The sequence below is a fragment of the Bombyx mori genome, chromosome 22 (assembly GCF_030269925.1).
Source record: "Bombyx mori chromosome 22, ASM3026992v2".
Classification (NCBI taxonomy): Eukaryota; Metazoa; Arthropoda; class Insecta; order Lepidoptera; family Bombycidae; genus Bombyx; species Bombyx mori.
In genome coordinates this window covers 6,530,599-6,552,190 of record NC_085128.1, presented here as the reverse complement: position 1 = coordinate 6,552,190, position 21,592 = coordinate 6,530,599, and the positions used below count along the sequence as shown (strand labels likewise).

General features: G+C 35.2%; 2 protein-coding genes across 2 annotated transcripts; both read right to left on the bottom strand.

Moving 5' to 3' along the window:
- Positions 1–2,660: 2,660 nt before the first annotated feature.
- CPR81 (cuticular protein RR-2 motif 81) lies at positions 2,661–3,883 on the bottom strand. The gene is made up of 4 exons (NM_001173209.1): positions 3,872–3,883; positions 3,672–3,791; positions 3,204–3,376; positions 2,661–2,970 (listed from the first exon to the last, which is right to left on the bottom strand). The coding sequence occupies exons 1-4, from the start codon at positions 3,881–3,883 to the stop codon at positions 2,661–2,663; spliced, it is 615 nt and encodes a 204-aa protein (NP_001166680.1).
- Positions 3,884–9,128: 5,245 nt separating this feature from the next.
- Positions 9,129–11,881, bottom strand: CPR82 (cuticular protein RR-2 motif 82). The gene is made up of 3 exons (NM_001173208.1): positions 11,870–11,881; positions 10,384–10,596; positions 9,129–9,311 (listed from the first exon to the last, which is right to left on the bottom strand). The coding sequence occupies exons 1-3, from the start codon at positions 11,879–11,881 to the stop codon at positions 9,129–9,131; spliced, it is 408 nt and encodes a 135-aa protein (NP_001166679.1).
- Between the last annotated feature and the right edge of the window lie 9,711 nt (positions 11,882–21,592).

Sequence of the window (21,592 nt, the reverse complement as noted above, 5' to 3'; positions counted from 1 at the left end):
AAATGGAGTATATTTTTTGACAGTTTAATAATGTAAGGTCTACTCCCACATAAAACGACGGCAGACAGTTTACTAGCTTGATCGATGGTTATCACCAATTTATGATTTAATCGACAATACTAAAATGAAGGTTATACGATTTAAAAACATATCCAACCAAGGCTGGTGGGATAATACGCAAGGCGTGCCTATAAGCTACCTCGTGGAAAATTTACTATTGTTTTTAGTAATTTTCGTTATAATAGGAGTGCAGTTTTCTAAATTATTTAATGTTTGTAGTTTAAACTTAACGAAAAGTCACTATAAAGTAATAACATAATGAAGACTCTGAAATGAATGATCCTGAATAGTAAATCACTACAAACTGCACTGAGTAGAATCGTTTTTATTATTTATTTATTTATGATTTAAGTATTACTGGTAGCTCGGACGCCTTTCCAGTTTCACCAGGACAGGTTGGCGAGCAGAGTCTTAGCCCGGAGGGTTGCTAACAGCTGCCAGAGCACCTCCGAAGAAGACCTAACAACTCAAGAGCAGCTGCTTCGCGAACCGGATCGGAATCGCGACCCACTGAGAAGATCCGGCGAGAAACTCAGTGGGCTGATGCATGGGTTAGGTTCCACGTCAAACTCTTTGCCGAGATCGACGAGTATGGTTACCGGGATCCTAAGTCTGCTCCTAGTGTTAGAGCTGAAGCCGTCTAATACAAGAGTTATTGGATCTGATGGATCCGTAAGGACGTGTCTAGGGCGACGACGGTGACTTGCTCCTGCGTGATCAGGATTCGAGGAATAGTCTGCGGTGGCAGAATCGTTTATTGGTGAGCTGAGCAGTTGCTGAGATCCTAAACAAATATAATTTTCTGATGTTAAGTGATGTTGATGAGCCAATGAAATGGCGATAAAGTTAACATAAATAATTTTTACGGTTTAATTTAGCGTTTACTACTTTCATTCTATGATTTAAGGCATTTGGAAACTTTATAGGTTTTAATATCGCGCTATGATCTAGTTCTTGTAAAATATGTACATTGATATTTGTTTCTTTGCGCACACAAAGAATTCACACATCTTGGAGTGATAAAGGGGTTAAAAATACATTTACATATTCTTACATTGTTAGGCCTTGCAGAAGCAAAATAAGCTCTACCGCCAAAACAAGTAAAACCAATTGCAACCACAACAATGTCGGAGACCAGTTATCATAATTTGATAAATATGGAATTAACAGTCGACCACTACTACCTGTTTGGAAAGTCGTAGTAACCTCAAGTGGTTATACCTACTAGATTCGAAGAACGAGTAGGCTTGCTCTCGGGGCTCAAACCTGGAGACGTTGCTTTCATTAACCCTAGCAAGAGCAGAGCTTCGCAGCCGCGCTACCACCGGATCGGAAACGCGACCAATTGAGAAGATCCGGCGAGGAAGTCAGTGGGCTGTATCTGCGGGTTAATTTGCTCGCAGAGCCCCTTGTCGCAAGCTACGGGCTTGACAAGAATGTTGGTTGTATAACACACAGTTAATTTTCTTTCAGCTATTAAACTTTTCAGCATATTATTATGATGTACCTTAAATATAATTATATTTTTATTCTATAACTAGCTGACCCGGCAGACTTCGTAGTGCCTCAATCAATAAATAAAAGACCTAAACTTTTGTATGAAATAAACTTAAAACAAACAAAAGGAATCCGTTCCGAAAATTGTTATTTTTATTTAATTCCGAGCATTTTCATATTTATCTACCTTTTAAACCTTCTCTGGACTTCCACAAATAATTCAAGACCAAAATTAGCCAAATCCGTCCAGGCGTTCTCGAATTTTAGCGAGACTAACGAACAGCAATTCATTTTTATGTATAGAGATATAGAGTTAAACCAAAATAAAATCGATCTGTGCTCTTGTCTTCTAAAAAACACGTCTTTGTTATCTTGGATATTAATTATTTATAACATTCCAAAAAAATTATGCCATATAGGTAAGACCGTGGTAATGTTTTTTAAATAATCTAAAAATACGTGAAAATAGCGATATTATTAGGCGTAAGTAACCTGTCGCTTTTATATGGTTTTGGTGAGAATACCATGAGTAACAAATGTGGTAATGCCAGAACATGTTTTAGTTAAACGTGGCCTCTTCGAAGTGCCTGATATATTGTTCATTTCAATAAGTCGTTACCTCATATAGCTCACATATTTATAGTAGGTTGTTTTTTTATGTCATTACTTTAAATCTTTTTAATACAATAACAGCTGAAAATTAAATGTTTTCTTTCTTTTTTCTATTACAATTTCTCTTCTATCAATTTTCATTTCATCAATTTTCTTAGCAGGACTTTAAATGTTTTAAATATAATAACAGCTGAAAATTAAATGTTTTCTTTCTTTTTTCTATTACAATTTCTCTTCTATCAATTTTCATTTCATCAATTTTCTTAGCAGGAAATAAAATGCAAAAGTTTGGTTCACAAAGTACTGAAGTTGAAGTTTTAGGGATATACAAAAATAATACTTCAATTTGCGCGAAAAATCTTTTATTTTGCGCTTAACATTGCAAATTAAATATTAAAATTTTGACTAAAATATCACACATTTTTCAGTTCGCACGTTTCATTCGCCGCAAGGTTTTCGTTCATGTTGGTGACGTCCAAGGTTTTATTAATCTAGGACCTTCTATTTTTTCTGTAGTAATGAGGATGGTGGTAGTTTTCTCTGATCTTGTGTACTACAGGAGCTCGATAAGGCAGTGGCTCGTATTCACCTAAATTAACAGAAGAATGGCCGTCTTTGTCTTCTTCTTTGTTATCCTGTTCTTCTTCTTCTTCTTGTTTTTCTCCTTCTTCTTTTTCTTCTTTTTTGTAATCAACAATAATGTTTTTATGCTCTACTTCAGGGTAGTGCGGGATGTGGTGAGATTTCTTTTCTTCATCAATATGTTTGTGGGGCTCGGAGTATTTGACGTCGGCATTGAAACTGGAATAATATGAATTCGAATAAAATATCTATCATATATCATATCACAGATTTTATAAAAAGTGCGTCTGCAATTATTATTGAGACAAAACTATACATGCGTTTCAAAGTTTTACAATACAAATAACAGATGAGACCCGTTGTATGTTGTGCTAGAAAATATTTAGTTCGTATTACATCAGGTCATCTTATTTAAGTAATATTGAAATAAAGGAATATGAAGGTGATTTTACCCCGATTTCTTATCCCCATGGTAAGAAACGATACGTTTATGACCATCAGGTTGAATCAACCAGTATTCGCCTTTCACCTCATCATCCTCTCTGTTCTCGGATTGTCCTTTTTTGTCATGTGTGTGTGGATCATGTACTTTATAAGAGAACTCGTATGATGGATACGACCATGCCTGGAAAAGATAAGTAGAAAGATGACATATAAATTCAAAAAAGGAGAAGAACCGAAAATATGACCGCTTCGCTCTGTGGGCTTACAATAAGCCATACTATCAATAAAACTGTACGCAGGACGGTCATTATTCTAATAAAATTGAAGCTTCTCCTTTAAGTCTCTGAGGTAGGGAGCACTCACGTTGCGATGACTATGTCTCCTTTAACTGTCTACACTAAGTGAATGAGCTTGCCTTTCTTTACGCCAGAAAAGCAAAAGTAAAACTTTGAGGAATGTCAAATAAGGCGACTTACGTATTCGTCCGATTTCTTGTCAGCATTTATTATCTTCTTGTGTCGAACTACGACTTTCTGTTCTGAGGTAGCATGGCCGCCTCCTAGCACGCACACAGCTATGCTCAACAAAATCACCACCTGGAAAGAAGTTTTTGTCCCCGGTCAAACTTAAGCCATTTAATTTGATGTAATGGTTATTTGTTAGTTTCCTTGTTTACCTTAGCGATCATTGTGTTATCTTGATGTTCCGAACACATGTAACATCGGATGGTATTCTTCAAGTATTTATACGCATAAAAATGTTGACTAGTAATCATTGGCATCCTGCAAAAGAATTAATTTAGAAGCAATTACGCATCGATTTGGTAGATTTTCTCGATTGAGGATGGGCGTGTTCATCAATGCTGCGAAAGAAAACGAGGTTATGTTGGTGGTTTAAATTACTGCATGTGCGTTTCATGAGTAGTTTATTAAATGATACATCGCTATTCCTATTTAAGGCATTGCGAGAACAGTGTATTATAGTGGATTCTATAGCCTTTTTGAGGTTTGTCCAGTTAATGCATTTTTAATTTGCTTTTTGTTCATATTACTTTGCACCTTTTCTCTACCTAGTTTTTTATTTGTTTTTTATTGCCGTAAAGGCAGACGAGCATAGGGCCCACCTGATTGTGAGTGGTTACCGTCGCCCATGGACGTCGGCAATGTCAGGGGCAGAGCCAAGCCGCTGCCTACCGTTAAATTTTATTTTGTTATGTTATGTAATTTCGTTGTTACTTTATATAGTTTAATTTCGTCGAACCCCTTTTTTCTAGGTCGGGGCTGAACCTCCTACGAAGTCTCCGCGCCTAGGCTGCGCGCGGTGCATGTGGAACTGGAGGGTCCGCAGATCTCGGTAGGAAACCGCGGACCCAAGGACCGCATTTGCACTCTTTATTTATTTATTTTTTATTGCTTAGATGGGTGGACGAGCTCACAGCCCACCTGGTGTGAAGCGGCTACTGGAGCTCATAGACATCCACAACGCAAATGCGCCACCCACCTTGAGATATAAGTTCTAAGGTCTCACGTATAGTTACAACGGCTGCCCCACCCTTCAAACCGACGAATAAGGCTAACTAGGTCGGCGGCGACCGGGAAATTTCGTTAATAAATAAAATAAATAGGAGCGGCGAGAGGAGGGAGCCTTGCCAGATTACAGCCGTGAGAGGTCGTGGGGAGAAGCAGGTTCCTTCGACTCCATATGGAAGAGAGTGGTTCGATAAGAAGTTCCGTATGATGAGCACGAGACTGTCTGGTATGCTTATGTTGAATAGTTCGAAAATCAAACCGTTGTGCCAGGCTTGTCAAACGCTTTTGCAACGTCCAAAAGAAGGGCTCCCGTGTAGAACGGTTTTGGTCAGTTGAGCCGTACGAGAATGTGCTCCATGAGACGGTGCACCTGTTATACGTATGAGTGATTTGCACGGAATCTGAATTGTTCATCGATCAGAATGCCTTTGGAGGAGGCGAAGTCTCTGAGGCGCCTGTAGAGCAGACGCTTATAGAGTTTGCCTAAAGACATGAGGAGGCTAATCGGACGGTAGCTCGTCGGATGATTTTTGATGTATGCCGATAACGTCCGCTTCGTTAACGTGGTTAGATATACCGTCGGAACTGGGAGCTTTGCGACGTAGGTCTTTGATTAGACCTTTAACTTCCATCGGGGTGAGGATATTTCGTACTATGCGTTACAGAACCGTGACCATGAATCAAAAGCATGATTTCACTTAGCGTGGGTCAATTGGAAATGAGTTGATTAAAATTTTCATGGAGCATAGAACAGAGGCAAAGGATTTTTATTAAAAACAAAGATATACCTACCTACCTTTATTTTGTATGTTTTAAGCCTATCAATAAGATCATGTAATTTCACTTGAGCGTACACATATTGTATATAAGCATATAGACTAAAGTCTCTTTTTGAATAAAAAATGACGTCATTTGAAAACAAAAAACAAAGGTCAAATGTATTTTATAAAAATATTGTTAATTACGTTTCATTAGAAATTCGTTTTTTTTAATCGGCTGTAACCTGTAAATTCTCGAAACGGTTTTCCAGTTACAGAAAAAAAAATGTCAATGCTCATTGCGCACGTTAATACGTGATAAAAATGAAAATCATTAAAAAATTATGTTGAGGTTAGAGTAGAGTTAAAAAAAAAAAATTGGTTGCTGTGTAACTTAAACCTAAAACCACTGCGGTCATCCTTTAAAACTTAAAATCACTGTGTTTATTAGTGTGTTACAAGCGACCTTTTTATCGCGTTCCATGATGCTCTGAAACGAATTCACACATTCAGGTACGCGAGTGTGGTGTTCGCTCACGCGGCCCGCACACTCATAGACCCTTCTTCCAATCCCTACAATCCCGCTTTTGCAGGTTAGCCGTCCGAGCGCCATGGTTCGTGAGGAACGTTGAAGACGTCGTGGCCTAAAGGAGAAGACGTCCGGTGCATTCGTGTTGAAGCGATGCAACGGTGTACGTATCCCGAAGGCGGGTACCAATTTTTCTAATGAAATACGTACTCAACAAATGTTCACGATTGACTTCCACGGTGAAGGAATAACATCGTGTAATAAAAATCAAACCCGCAAAATAATAATTTGCGTTTTTTTTATGGCTTAGATGGGTGGACGAGCTCACAGCCCACCTGGCGTTAAGTGGTTACTGGAGCCCATGGACATCTACAACGTAAATGCGCCACCCACCTTGAGATATAGGTTCTAAGATCTCAGTATAGTTACAACGGCTGCCCCACCCTTCAAACCGAAACGCATTACTGCTTCACGGCAGAAATAGGCAGGGCGGTGGTACCTACCCGCGCGGACTCACAAGGGGTCCTACCACCAGTAAAAATTATTTGTGATATTCACTTTAAAATGAGACTGTTCCAGAGCTCCTCAGTATGTTATAAACTTTTTTGGGCTAAGATTTTCGTTAGAAGTATTTTGTCGCTACCACCTGCGTAGTTACTGGTGGTAGGACCACACGTGAGTCCGAGCGGATAGGTACCACCACCCTGCCTATTTCTGCCGTGAAGCAGTAATGCGTTTCGGCTTGAAGGGTGGGGCAGCCGTTGTAACTATACTGAGACCTTAGAACTTACATCTCAAGGTGGGTGGCGCGTTTTTGTTGTGGATATCTATGGGCTTCAGTAACCACTTGACAACAGGTGGGCTATGAGCTCATCGACCCATGTAAGCAATAATAAAAAAAAAACCGACCCGAAGACCTAGGCCTCGAATCAATCCGGAAATACATGAAGTCAGCATCGGAACGGTACTTCGATAAGGCTATGCGTTATGATAATCGCCTTATCGTTGCCGCCGCTGACTCCTCCCCGAATTCTGATCACGCAGGAGCCAGTCACCGTCGACGCGAAAACAACTGTGAAATGATTATTCAAAGACAAATTGAAGCTTGGCATTTAGAATTATTCTCCAGAAATGATGATGGATACCACTCAAAACCCGGTAGAGTGTAGGTCACCCGTCTACAAAGGGGGTAAAATTAGACAAAATTGTTTGTAATAAGTGCGTATAGCTTTATTATTTCAAATCATTCGAAAATCATTTATGTAGTGCAACAAGATTAATTATACGTCAGTAAAATCATAATAAATATTTCCGGCTGTAATGTTAACATATTTCCGTAAGATTAAATGAGACATTTGATCGGAAATAAATTAGTTGATTTTGTTTTTTTAAACACTTTCTTAAATAATTGCTCTCAACTTCTGCTAGGAGTTTATATATATTTTTGTATTTTAGAGTTTATTTAAATATTTTGTTTCTTTTATCCTGAATTTTTATCTATTTGACATCACCCTGCCTATTTCTGCCGTGAAGCAGTAATGCGTTTCGGTTTGAAGGGCCGGGCAGCTGCTGTACTGTTAAAAGTGGGACCTTACAACTCATGTCTCAAGGTGGGTAGCAGCTATTAGGTTGTTGATCACTATGGGCTCCGGTAACCCCTTAACACCAGGTGGGCCGTGAGCTCGTCCACCCTTCTAAGGAATAAAAAATTATAGGCTTTTAGCTGTGAAGTCTTTACATCTGACTATACTTAACTTTCCTAACTTAGTTTAACATAAACTGCCATGCATTCGACAGTCTAAATACATTTAAAGGACTCAATGTTAAGGAATGACAATATTGATAATAATAATGAAAATAAACTTAGAAATACTGTATAAGTACATATGGTTGATAAAAATATTTCTTTTTTTATTAAATCATCTCTTTCTAAACTAAGAAATAATGTAAATTATCATAAAAGCTTCCGGTGGTAGATTTTGCGAAGCATTGCTCTTGCTAGGGTCAGTGTCAGCAACACTCCGGTTTGAGCCCCGTGAGCTCACCTACACACGTTAGGGTGAAGCTGAAATAGCCTCTCAAGGCTATCAGGATAGGTAGGAAAAAAAAGCTATTTCTTTATTTTCAAACTTATTGTAATTTTCTGTAAATTTTAATCAGTTCTGCAAAACTCCAGATATGGATTTCTAAGATTAGGATGTCTTTATGATCTTGAATTCCAAACGTCTTTAATAAAACTTCATTGAATCCTAGCAGAAATGGAGTCTAATCCTGGTGGTACGGCAGTCAGGGTCACTGACATTGAGCTAACGTAGTGATCAAAGTAAATCACTTAGTGCTATAGTTATGGTCGACCTTCACATCATAGAAAGGTAGGTCAAAAATACAAAGGAAGGTGCAAGGATAATAAAACAATTGTTCAATACAAAATTATTAGCGCTAATGTATTATTTTGCATTTTTATCAGTATATGAACAAAATTATATTATATTTATATTACGTTGGTCGATTTAACAATGAAATTGCTGGTCGAAATTTTTGATTAAATATGATGATGCTCTTGATGGAAATGATGATGCGGTGACGAATGATGAACGATAGCGTTGAAACTGTAACAATTGTTAGCGTTCTAAGAAATTACTTGCAAAGTAAATGACACTTTAAATTCACTACTCTCAGATCTTTCGAAATGGTAAAAACAAAAATAAATCGTTTGATGATGTCTGTTGAAAACGCGAAACGAATTTCGCACACGTCAAATTCACATGTGAGTATTAACATATTTTTCGCGTCGTTAAAGTAATACGTACTCTTCGTTACAATTCAGAATTAATAATACTCGAAATGGTGTTTTAATAATATGATACTTAGTTGTAAGCATATTGAGGATCCTAATATTTCATATAATATGAAGGTTTTAATTTGTAGATATTACACAAGTTTTGGGATGTAATATTAATATCTCATGTTTGCGACTTAACCAAGTTTAATAAAAGAGAATTTCTTTTCTGGTATTATAACATCACAGCATATGTAATGTAACATATTTTAGGTACTTTGAAAGCATCGTTACGTAGCCCTTTGTGCGTCTAAAAATTTCCTAAGTTATAAAAAATATCAACTGAAATCATACCCAGTGTGGTCATCGGCCTTGTACTCCACTTTCCTGAAGCGACCGTCAGGTTCAACAAGCTCGTATCCTCCCCTCACAACATCGCCATGTCTGAGCTCATGTTGAGATTTCACATCTCCGGTATGATGGTCGTGAACGGAGTACGCGAATTTGTACTCCGGAAATGCCTGTAAAGGATTTTATGTTTAGATTAGTAGAAAGAATATTGAAGATACTGAAATAAATAAATAAAATATGTCGTTTGCTACGGATACAGTTTAGACCTTGCTCCAACGGACTACCAGTTTTTTCGTAATTTGGACAATTTTCTACGTGATAAAATGTTTTCTCCCCAGGAGACAGTACAAAATGCTTTCACACAGTTTGTAGAATCTAGATCACCAGAGTTCTATCGCAAAGGGGTAAATAAACTTCTTATTAGATGGCAGCAATGTATAGATAATAATGGTAGATATTTTGATTAAATAAATATGTTAAATGAAAAAATAAAACGATTTTCAATTTTTCTGTACAATTTTTTTTTATAGCTTAGATGTTTGGACGAGCTTACAGCCCACACTGGTATTAAGTGGTTACTGGAGCACCTGGAGGAAATCGGCAATTTCATACTTTAGCCCCTAATATGTGAAATTTAATGGGAAAAACTGTTCATATGCGTTAGCGCAGCCCACGGAATAGATTATTTATCTATTCCGTGGCGCAGCCTGTGAACTCACGTAAACTGGTATCGCCGTCCGCGTATTTCTGTGGCAAGTTTGTTAAGCATTCCTGCTCAAAGGGTGGACAGCGGATACACTAGTAATATTTTTCGACGAGTGACGTAATGTGGGCCAAAGTGGATGGATGGCATTTTCGTTGCGATGTCTAAAACCTCTAGTAACCATTCGGAATTAACTGAGTATATACTCCCGGGAATAATCCCAGTAGGTTGCAATTCCGATCCGATCGTAAGTCAGCAAAGCACTGCCCTTTCCACTTATCAGTGTTAACAAATTATCTTAAGTTGAGCCCTTGAGCTCACCTACCGGTCCGTGAGTAGTTAGATTTTCTCCTAGGCTACCAACGATTAGGTAGGGAAAACAACACGGCTCGGGATCAATTGTAGTGTGAGTTCGTATGTACAGCTAGGTCAGAAAAATAATATAAAGCATTATTAGAAAAGCAGAAAAACGAAGAAACAAAGCAGACTGACATTTAAAAGATACGTATAAAATCAAAATATACCACAGAAATACTCACGTAGTGATCATGATGAATTGGAATATGATGGTGTGGGATGTGATGAACTAAAGGCACATGGTGATGAATGGGTATCGGTACTGGGTGGTGTATTCCCACGGTGTGGTGGGGTCCGACATGTTTCTCGATTTCTTGATGAGAAATAGCTGGGTGGTGATGGTGAAACGGAAAAATTGCTTGGCATGCAGATACCAATACAAAGAGTGCCGTAACCTGAATTTTAAATTAGTTGTTAATGTAACGGTCAATATTATTTCATAAATGCTTTTTTTTTACTGATTCCTTTATATACTACAAACTTATAGCAACATATCATACATTCCTTACTGGTGGTAGGACTTCTTGTGAGTCCGCGCGGGTAGGTACCACCGCCCTGCCTATTTTTGCCGTGAAGCAGTAATGCGTTTCGGTTTGAAGGGTGGGCAGCAGTTGTAACTATACTGAGATCTCAGAACTTATATCTCAAGGTGGGTGGCGCATTTACGTTGTAGATGTCTATGGGTTCCAGTAACCACTTAACACCAGGTGGGCTGTGAGCTCGGAACCCCATCTATGCAATAAATAAAAAATACCACTAGATATGAAGTTGAAATCGCAATATTATAAAGATGCTCTTATTAGACAAAGGCAGCTTGAGGATATTGCAGTATAATATAACTAGCAGATCCGGCCACACGTTGCTGTGGCTAAAGTTTTTGTTTCTAAATAACACGTGGCAGGCTATGCTAATAACAAAAATTAACAAAGTAACAACAATTGGATCTCATTGTATTGCGTTTACTACGAAATAAGTTTCACTTATGCTTCAGCCTTAGCAACACGTGGTGTTTATGCCATCAAATTGTAGCTTATGTGAAACGTTGATATTTTTAACACAGTGTCATCTATGAGATATTAATGTCAGATAGAATAGCAATTGTCTGTAAAAACTGATTTAAGGCACCATCTGTTTTAGACTTATGAAAATTACAAATAATAATAATAATTAATTAAGAAATATTTTGACCATTAATCGAAATAAAAACCATCCTATGGCCTAAGTTGGAATAAAACACATATTTAAAAAAAAGAAGTTAAAATCGGTTCAGTAGCTTAGGTGTCCATCGCGGACAAACAACGTAACACGTAATTTATATCTATTAAGATGTAAAACTGATTATTATTGGCTTGCTTTTCATTTACACAGCAACGCACCAATATATCGATATTATACTTTATAGGCTGGACAGTATCCCAGACAGCTTTTAACGAGTAAAATAATAAGTAATGCGTATTTTATAAATAAAAGTTTTAGGTTTTTAAAATTGAATTATAAATTGGAAACAATATCGATTGCACTCCTAAATCTAAGACGGGTGGAAACATTTTTAAATTATTTTCTTTAATGTTTTTCAAATGTAGTTTTATCTTAATTATTGAATTTGTACAACTACCCAAACACTATACACATTTTCAAAGCACATAATCGAAATTAAAGAAAACTTACTGTCGTGTACATTTTGTTAAATCGATAAACCTTATTGACTTATCTATACGACCAAGACAATAGTGAACATGTTTGGCTTTAGTTCATTAGCTTATATAGAGGTTTAATGTGTGGGAATTAATAGAGCAAAAATCCATTGATCAATTTCTCAGGGTTTGTTAACAGCCCTAACGTAACGCCTAGGCATTCGGCTTGATCAGTCAATTAGCTTCTAATATGTAAGTATTTAGTATCATAAGCTATGATTTATATTTCGTGAAATAATTAGTTTTATCGACCGAAAACCAAAGCGTGATTCCTGTTTTGGTTAATTACCTTGTATTTATTGTTGTTGTAATTTACTGAGGACACGTGTCGAAAACAAAGCAAGTTACTTAATTTTGTTTTTATTTGGTACAATTCTTAATGTTTTAAGTACGTGTGAACGATCTTGTTATGTAATTAAGCATAAAGAAATATTATACTTTGCATGTAATATGTTTTAACGACGACATTAATATAAGATTATACGCTGATTGCGCTGAGAGAAATTTTATAACTTAGAAGATTAATTTTTGTATCAAGTGTTAAAATATGTATTTCTGTAATATTATATATATATATAAACCTTTCGTACATTGTTAGACATGTTTGGATGTTAATGTTTTTCTCTCTTTCTAGTATTACTTTGTTTGTACTTCGTTTTGAATTCATCGTCAGTTTTCGCTCAAAACAATATATAAATGTACATGTCTATTGATATTATAAATGTGAAAGTCTGTATGTTTGAATGCTTGTGTTATGAAATTTATTTATTCACGCAAAAGGGCTGTTAATATTTGGATGAAAAATCTCACAAAAAGTTTTATAACCTAGATTAAGACACATGGTAAATGATATGTGCTGGCCATTTCTGAGATATGATAAATACGACAGTGTGCTTGCTGGTTCGCGATTTTACGTATCAACGGATTACAAATCGAGTGGTAGTTTATTGACCCGAAGGTGACACAAGCACCTCTTTATCCCGGTAAAATAGATTGTGTTTGATTTTTTCTGAATTATGAATCACACACAGGTGAAGCCGCATGGCACGTCTAGTAAATACGAAATAAATGTTCTATATTCAAACGTTCTTGCTAGGGTTTTCTCAATCATACATATGCTCGACAGCAATAAGGACATTCCATCCCTAAATACCCAATATTTCTTACAAAGATAATGACATTCTGACTGGGAATAGAACACGAACCTATATGAGCGACTATGACTACTTACTCCCAGGTAGATAAAACGTAAGGTTTCTTTTCGGAAATAAAAAAAATATCAAAGAGGATAAGTACAAAAATATATAATTTTTAGTTTGCATATGTGTTGCCAACCTATTTGAATGTGTTTATGCCATAAGTATGTGTAATTAATTGAGAGGTGTTGCTCAATGTTAGTCATTGCATGTGAGAATGACAGCCGGGCACATAAAAACAAATACAATGAGACAAGTACATGCTTGTTCTTGGTTATGATGCAGGTTGAGCAACGCGAGCGCGGAACCACGGTAGCTGTTTTCATTGTTTATAAATAATGTAGAAAAATGGTGTTTCTCTGTTGAGCATTTAAGAAATAATGTAGAAGACGCTGTTGTCGTTTTATTTTTAAATAAGTGCCGATCTCAATTTCTGGGATCTTCAATTTTATACTGTATTTTATATATAAAGAAACCCTGGTAAACAATTTATTTTTTATTCATTATTATATTATTTCTAGTGTATGAAATAGTTTTTAACATATTTTAACACTGCTAATTTGTTAAGTTATTTTCAAAGTTTAGAGTTGTAATGTTGAAGGCAAGCACGTTAAGGTTGTAATCATTCGTCTTAATTTTGCCACTAAGCACCAGGGGCGTTTTGGTTTGAGACATAATTATACACATACATAATTATATAGGTATAACATAGGGTCATAACATAACCAACAACGTTTAAGATTAGCAATAACATTGGCGAAAAGAGATAAGTTAGTGAGCCCATTACTACGAAATATGCATGATGCAGGAGTTTAAATGGGCTGGAGAAGGCTAAAGTCACTTACTAGAAGACAAGCACTTTCAGTTTGCTTTAAGCTCTTAAGCGATCAGTAGGTGAACAGCCTCACAGACCTCATTTTGCTATCAGAAAATGCTCTGGGACGCAGTCCAGTCCTATGGGTGTATAGATTCAACGTCGTTTACGTGGGAGCTCTCTTTATCGATTTCATTAAGGTGTACGACAATATCTTTTACTAGGTACGGGCGAATCGGACAATGTTTTTTTTATTGCTTAGATGGGTAGACGAGCTCACAGCCCACCTGGTATTAAGTGGTTACTGGAGCCCATAGACATCTACGACGTAAATGCGCCACCCACCTTGAGATATAAACAATGACAAAAAAATTTTGATTTGATTTGATTTGATATAAGTTCTAAGGTCTCAGTATAGTTACAACGGCTACCCCACCCTTCAAACCGAAAAGCATTACTGCTTCACGGCAAAAATAGGCGGGGTGGTGGTACCTACTCACAAGAGGTCCTACCACCAGTAATTACGAAAATTATAATTTTTGCGGGTTTGATTTTAATTATACGATGTTATTCCTTCACCGTGGAAGTCAATCGTGAACACTTGTTAAGTAGCTTCCGAGTTGATCCATCCAATATAGTGAAACTGGAAAGGTCTTAGAGCATAACTGTGTTAAATGTTTAATCTTGATCGACTGATTTCATGTTTCTTCCTGGTAGGCTAAATATTTTCTTTTGCCCTTCTTTTCATCTTAGTCGATAGAATCACCTCGCTGAGTTTTTTGCTGGATCTTCTGAATGAGTCGCGATGCATCCCGAAGCAACTGCTCTTGACCTGTTACGCCTTCTCTGGGGGCGCTCGGGCGGTTGTTACCTAAGCTTTCCATTCTGGTTGAGCCTCAGTTCATCCATCCGTCCTAGCTAAGCGACAAAGTTTTTGGTTAACCGCGATCCTTTCAATCTAAAATATTTTTTTTGTCTTATATCTTTTATTATTTTCCATTTAAAGTGCACGTACATTTATTTACCTTTCACGTGGCGCTCAATTGGCCTTTCAACAACAAACCGACTACAAAATTGGCATTGCGTTTAATTATAATTGGTACACTTAAGTATTTCAGGTCAATGTCTTACGTATAATCGTATACCTTCCTAGGAATGTTGTGTTTGGGCAGAAAGGATTGGTAAGTGTGGTTTGAGTTATTATTGTTTTGGCTATTTTTGGATATTACCACCAAACCAACATAATATGATGGCTGTTTGAAACCACATTTCGAATAGGAAATTTCATTCGGCGGATATGCATTAATTTGATAATTTTACTCGCACCATGTAGAGAATAATTGTGTATTTTAGTGTTAGTTCTATCTAACTTTATAATCTATGAGGGTTTACACCTTATTTGAAATTAGTAATTGGAAAATGTAATTGCTTGTGCAATGTGCCATTCTCAAGAGTTTTATTTGAAATTAACTAATGTTAGAAATATTTAAAAATAAAAAGTTCTCTATGTCATTTCAAGTTTGGAAATGTATTTTTTTAATGTATGTATTTTGTATTCGTTTACGACAATAATCTCCTTCATATAATTTTATACTATTTTTAACAAATTTATTTTTACTATATGCGTCAAAAATATGTGTACGTCACAATCCAATTTAGCACTGAAACAAAACTGGTTTATTTTCTTCCGTGGCCATGTACTACAACGTGTATTTGACTGTTCTAAAATAAAATGGCGACAGTCCTGTTCTCTATTTACTATGAAATTACGAAAGTGTATTAGCCAACGAAAAATTTACTGTATCATTAGTCAGATCTAATAACTCGGGATTGTTAGTTTTGCAACACTCTCGATACTTAAAATTGACTCGATCGTTGTTGATGATGTTGTTTCTCTGTTAACTAAAGTCAAACAAATGGCCCTTTTTTAATAATTATGATATGTAAAAACAGAGTAAAATGGTTCAATAAGGTGTCATAAATTACCTAAAAATGGTTTTAATGCAGAGTCAGTTAATTTAACATTAAAGTAAGATAAAGTAAAATAGTGTCTTGTTTTGACATATGTACATATTTAACCGTTATTAAAACATGCTAGAAACCGACTTATTATTATTCAAAGCATGCTGTGAAATATTTTCTGCAGACTAGAATCCTGATGTATTTTGATCTTTTTGCTTTCAAGATGTTTTCCTTTTGTAAATTAGTGTCATTTCAGAAGGCACAGCAACAACGAAATATATGTTGAAGCGAGGCGACCAAGCGTGTCCGATCGCGACCAAGACATTGAATTATTTACATCGGCCTTCAAAAATAGTATAGATCGATTGAAATAGTCACTGTCGGCAAATCTTAAATTTGTCAATAGCATGTTTCTATTACCGAAAGGTTATTTTTGCTCTGAATGAATTAGGTCACTGGCCACGTATTGTAAATGAATGAGATGAGGTCGATTTTTTACTCTCCCAACGCTTTACACCGAAAGATTAGACTGCTACAACTAGAAATGGACTGGTTAGTAACACCTACCCGAACGGGCTTACAAGACGTTTTATCACTCATAACACCGAATTCATTGTGATTTTATCTTTTTTTTAGTGGTTAGTAATTGACTCATATATAAAAAGATCGAAGGCCGAATTTGAGAACGTTTGACGGATAAAATAAAAAAGGCGGACAAAACTTGATAACTAAAGCTCGAAACCGAAAAGTGTAGAAATAAATTATTTCTGCCTATAACATAACGGTCTTTGGAACTCAGTTGTATCAAAACGACTGTTGTTTTTATTCGCGACTAGCTGACCCGGCAGACTTCGTAGTGCTTCAATCGATAAACAAAATAGCTAAACTTTTGTATAAAATAAACTTAAAACAAACAAAAGGAATCCGTCCGACGCCGACGGGGGACACATCAAAGGAAAAACAAAATTGTTATTTTTATTTAATTCCGAGTATTTTCATATTTATCTACCTTTTAAACCTTCTCTGGACTTCCACAAATAATTCAAGACTAAAATTAGCCAAATCGCTCCAGCCGTTCTCGAGTTTTAGCGAGACTAACGAACAGCAATTTATTTTTATATATAGAGATATTTAGTTTCAATTTAGATATAAGCTAAGGAGAAAAACAAATAGCTTTTAATAAAAAATCTAATAGATCGAATTATGAAAACATATGTAAATACTGTTTTTTCTGAATCGCTGGATTCTCGACAGAATCGAGGGGTGGTCACATTAGGATTGGAGACGCGCTGTACGATCTTTTGTCATTCCTCTCGCACTGCTACTATCCTGGACAAATATGCAGAGAAATGTTAATTTGGTCCATTCAGCTGACGTGACTTTTGGACCTTTTCTTTCATTTCCTCTTTTCACCACGGCACATTTCCGAAGAACCTCAGAATGTTCTCTTACACTGAGTGTGGCAAAGCTACCTCGAAATTTGGTCCATGATATGCCATGCTATTTTCTCCAACACGAAATTTCCAGAACGTCTAGTTTTGAAATAATCCAATGTAAAGAAGTAAAGTTTATTTAACATTGCTGAATGTCAGCTCACTACGTGGCATCGCTAATTACCATAGCAGTGTAAGATCCGCCATTATGAAAATGCACGTGAAATTCTTTTGTTACATTTAAAAGAAAAATCAACGTGCCGAATAATAGCATGACGAATAATTCACAAAAGTTTCACGTTGAGACGGAAATAATTGAAAACGTGATTTCCTTAACATTCGAACTGATTTGTATATCAATAAAATTATATCGAAAAAACCAAGTTTAATCGTATGACAGCGCGCCATTCTAAAACACAGGATGGAGTTTAAATTTTGTTTCTTATTCTTATTGTATTTTAAATCTATATATTTCATTGTATATTTTTTGTTTTTGTTTTATTATTGTAAAGAAGCATACGGTACATCCGATGTACAGTTGTTTTACCAGCCATGAATGCCGTCGCCACCATGGAGAGATTAGGTAGACGTCCCAAGAAAATAGTCATATGTCCTTCAAATCGATATAAGTTGAGACTTAACTATTGCACTTTCAGGCTAACTATACACCCATCAGCAGTGCTCATGATAAAAATTAAAAAGATAACATTACATACTTCTATGAATGTTTCATGGTGAAGTATTAGTAGTTTTTAGAGACTGAGATCGTGTATCAGTTTCTTCTGATTACTGTCAGGACAGGCAACTATTGTGTAAGATCCTTTGGAAAGTTTATTGATTTCCCTGATTTTCTAAGTTTTATGACCAATAATGGTAATTATGTATGTTAATTCATGCAGAAGGAGTCGGGCTATAGCATTGCTCCAAATGTAGTTCAGGTTTTGACGCAATAAAGTCTTGTTCAAGTTTTAACACGCGGAATGTTTATGAGATTCTATTTCGTTTGTAAATGCAAAAATTAAAACATTCCGTTTTGAATTAAAAGTTGGTTGCAAAATGAAGAAACAACAATACTGTTTGGATTGCTATTTAAATATTTCGGATAGATTTATGAGTCTTGCACAATTAACGAACATGATACAGGTTTACAGTTTAATTTATTACTCTAAATATAACAGCAATTCTGTTCAAACTATTCACAATTTTGAATTCTACTTACGTCACTATTTTGCAGAGCGTGAAGAAAAAATTTTCGAATTTAGGCTAAGTGAAATATTACGGAATTAAATTTTGGTAAATGTGCATATTATATTGAATAATATAACAAAGAAAATCGACATACATACATGTTAAAAATAAACAATCTTAAATAACTAATATATCACTCACATAAAATACGGTAAATAATTGGAGGTTATATTAATACCAAGTTTTTAAATTCTCTGAAACGTTAAACATTTAGTTTAAAACAATAGATTTGTTTCGGTATTGTAAAGTTGTTTCTTAAAGCACGCGTGACTTTGCGATCAGATAACTTTATCTCCCCGAATCAAGGCCACTTCGATTGTCCGAATGGTTTGATTATAATAATTTCTTACCGTTGTTTGCCGTGCCTATGCTACTTTAAAGCTAATGGGATTCTAATAAAGGGTTGTTCACAACGTTTACTTTACACGACTTTGATCGGCTTTCGCATTACGTTTGGAGGTAAACTTTTTAAATATAGACATGAAATAATGTTTAATTGTATAGCTTTTGTTGAATAGTACACTCCAACTCCAGATTAAAAATCTATTTAATTTATAGTTAAACGACTATTCGTAAAATTAATATAGCTTAATAAGAAATGTTTAGTAATTAATTTTATTAACAAATAAAATGATAATTGTAATTTAACTATATGGATAAAATACACCCAAAAATACCTTGCTATAACAAGTGTTTTTTATTTATTTAATTGAGTGTTTTTAAGATAAAACGTAGTTTTCTTTTTTAAACTATATTGGTATTATTATGTTCTGCAGGCAACCTTATTTCGTGAAATCTAATTTACTGTAATTGATGGAAATTACTTTGGTGAAAATTACTTGAAAAGAGTGCGTTACCGTGATAATCCACATATAATATAAGAGTAGGTAAGAGTAGATAAGAGTACTAAACTAATCTTTATATGGTTATAACTTCGATCAACAATTACTAACGGTTATAATGATATAATTAAGAATAGTAAATTCATTGCACAATTTTTATCCTTGAATTAAAAGTTCCATTCTTTGTTTGTATTAAAGTAAAGTGTAAGTAATAGTTATAAGAACAATTTTAGACATCTATATATTAATACGTGAAGCAAAAACTCTGTATCCCTTTTTACGAAAATTGCGCGCACGGAGGAGTATGACATTTTCCACACTTATAGAGAATATGGAGAAGAAGTGCACAATGCTAATATTTTTTTTAAATAATGCATAAAAGATACATTAAAACAATAAAGAAAACATTACACACACTACATACCATATATTTGACGCACACACGCATGCATACTATTTATTGTCAAACTTTTGTTCTTGACGTCTGTTGTCATATTGAGAAGAGATTAATTAATGTATGACTTTGTTAATATTTTTATAGTGTAGTCTTGGCGAAATTTGTGATTATAGAAGTATAAAATACAATCTTAATAGTGTACAAACTTACAATTCCAATTAATTATAGTCGAATTTCGACTACTGCGGGACCTCTAGTAAAGTTAATTTCCTCTGTCCTTATGTTAGAGATTATCGAAGATTATCGCCATTATCGAAGTGACGTCGAAAAGTTAATAGTTAATTTTTTAAATTAATTTTATAAAATGGTGTAATTTCTGTGATTACGTTTCAAACATAATAGGGGGTGTTTACCGTCTCATAAATTGGCGTTCGTTGGCGTTGTTTCATTGAATCAGTGGCGGTTATAGCGTGTCCTACTACAAAAGGATCTTTGAACTTTGACATGCACGTGTCTTAATTCTGTATGGTATTGAACATTTGTTCTCACACTGTTTATTCACTACGCTTCACTGTTTCACGCTGACTCTCAACTACCCATTTACAGATTATCATGGTATAACAGACGTGCGCCAAGCAATTGTTAGTTTTTCTAGGTCGACGCGCACTAATAGTAGTTAGAGTTTTGCGTAATTTTTCATACATAGTGTAATTACTTCGCCGAATAAACGTTAGGAATGTGTGACGTTCTGGTACTATGCACGCAAGTACGTGTGTCCACATAATAAAATGTCTACATAGCTCTCATTATATTGAGTCTATGATTTACATTTCAAGGGCGTTTTAAACTAGATTGATAATAATTGGTTTCGTTCGTCTTCTGGTTAATGATGATGAATATTGTACTACAGGATCCGGATTCGATCGCAGTTAGTGTTTTTATAAAAGATATTTGTTACTCAGGTTATCATTGTTCATTGTATTGTTCATGTTTCGTATCTGTGCTTCCAAAGCACAAAGTTTATTCATTTATTCTGAAATTGAACTAATTTAAAATTTATTCCTAGTTAGTTTTCATGTACCGTTTTTTTGCTGCAGTAAATGTTGGGTTGGTCAATTGTTTTTCCACCGTCATTGATCCATAAGCTTATCCAATGTAAATACGATAGATATATATTGAGCTTCCGTTTGAAATACAAATACGAAATTGCCCTCGTTTTATTGTTAGTAGGGTATATTGGGTGTTCAAACAGGTACAAACATCCTGTCAATGTCTGCCGTGTATTCAAAATAATTCGTTTCGAATAGTATATATTTTTTTGTGTATGTATTCGTTACCTAATATAAATTTCATTGCACCTACCACTATTTACTGTGCACTACCTTTGGTTGACTGGTAGATGCCTTAGGCATTAAGTCTGCATATGTAAATTTTACATGAAGTGAAATAAATAATTAAATAAATAAATATATATTCGTTTAATATAATATTCGTTCCTAAATTAAATATGTTAACGTGATGGTATTTACGTTTTGCTGTGATAGCCGGGAGCTGACGGTACACATTTAGTCTATGTTTTTATTTATGACAGTAATATTAATTAAACTTATTACGGATATTAGTTTTCTTACTTTACTGTTTATTATTAAAATTAATAAAGAGGGATGTTTCATTAAGTTTTTTTTTGTATATCGCTTATCATTTCTAGTACTAGTCTTTAAAATGATATCTTTTTCCTATAATGATTTTCAAATGGTTGTTCGAAGGTATTTTTGATAAGTTTTTGGAAAATAAAATAAATGTGT

Bases quoted from the DNA above. Each gene is read 5' to 3' on its own strand.
- CPR82 (NM_001173208.1), bottom strand. The intron at 9,312-10,383 runs GTGAGTATTTCT...AATCCTTTACAG, and splicing joins CAATTCATCATGATCACTAC to GCATTTCCGGAGTACAAATT.
- CPR81 (NM_001173209.1), bottom strand. The intron at 3,377-3,671 runs GTAAGTCGCCTT...TATCTTTTCCAG, and splicing joins ACAAGAAATCGGACGAATAC to GCATGGTCGTATCCATCATA. The intron at 2,971-3,203 runs GTAAAATCACCT...ATATTATTCCAG, and splicing joins CATGGGGATAAGAAATCGGG to TTTCAATGCCGACGTCAAAT.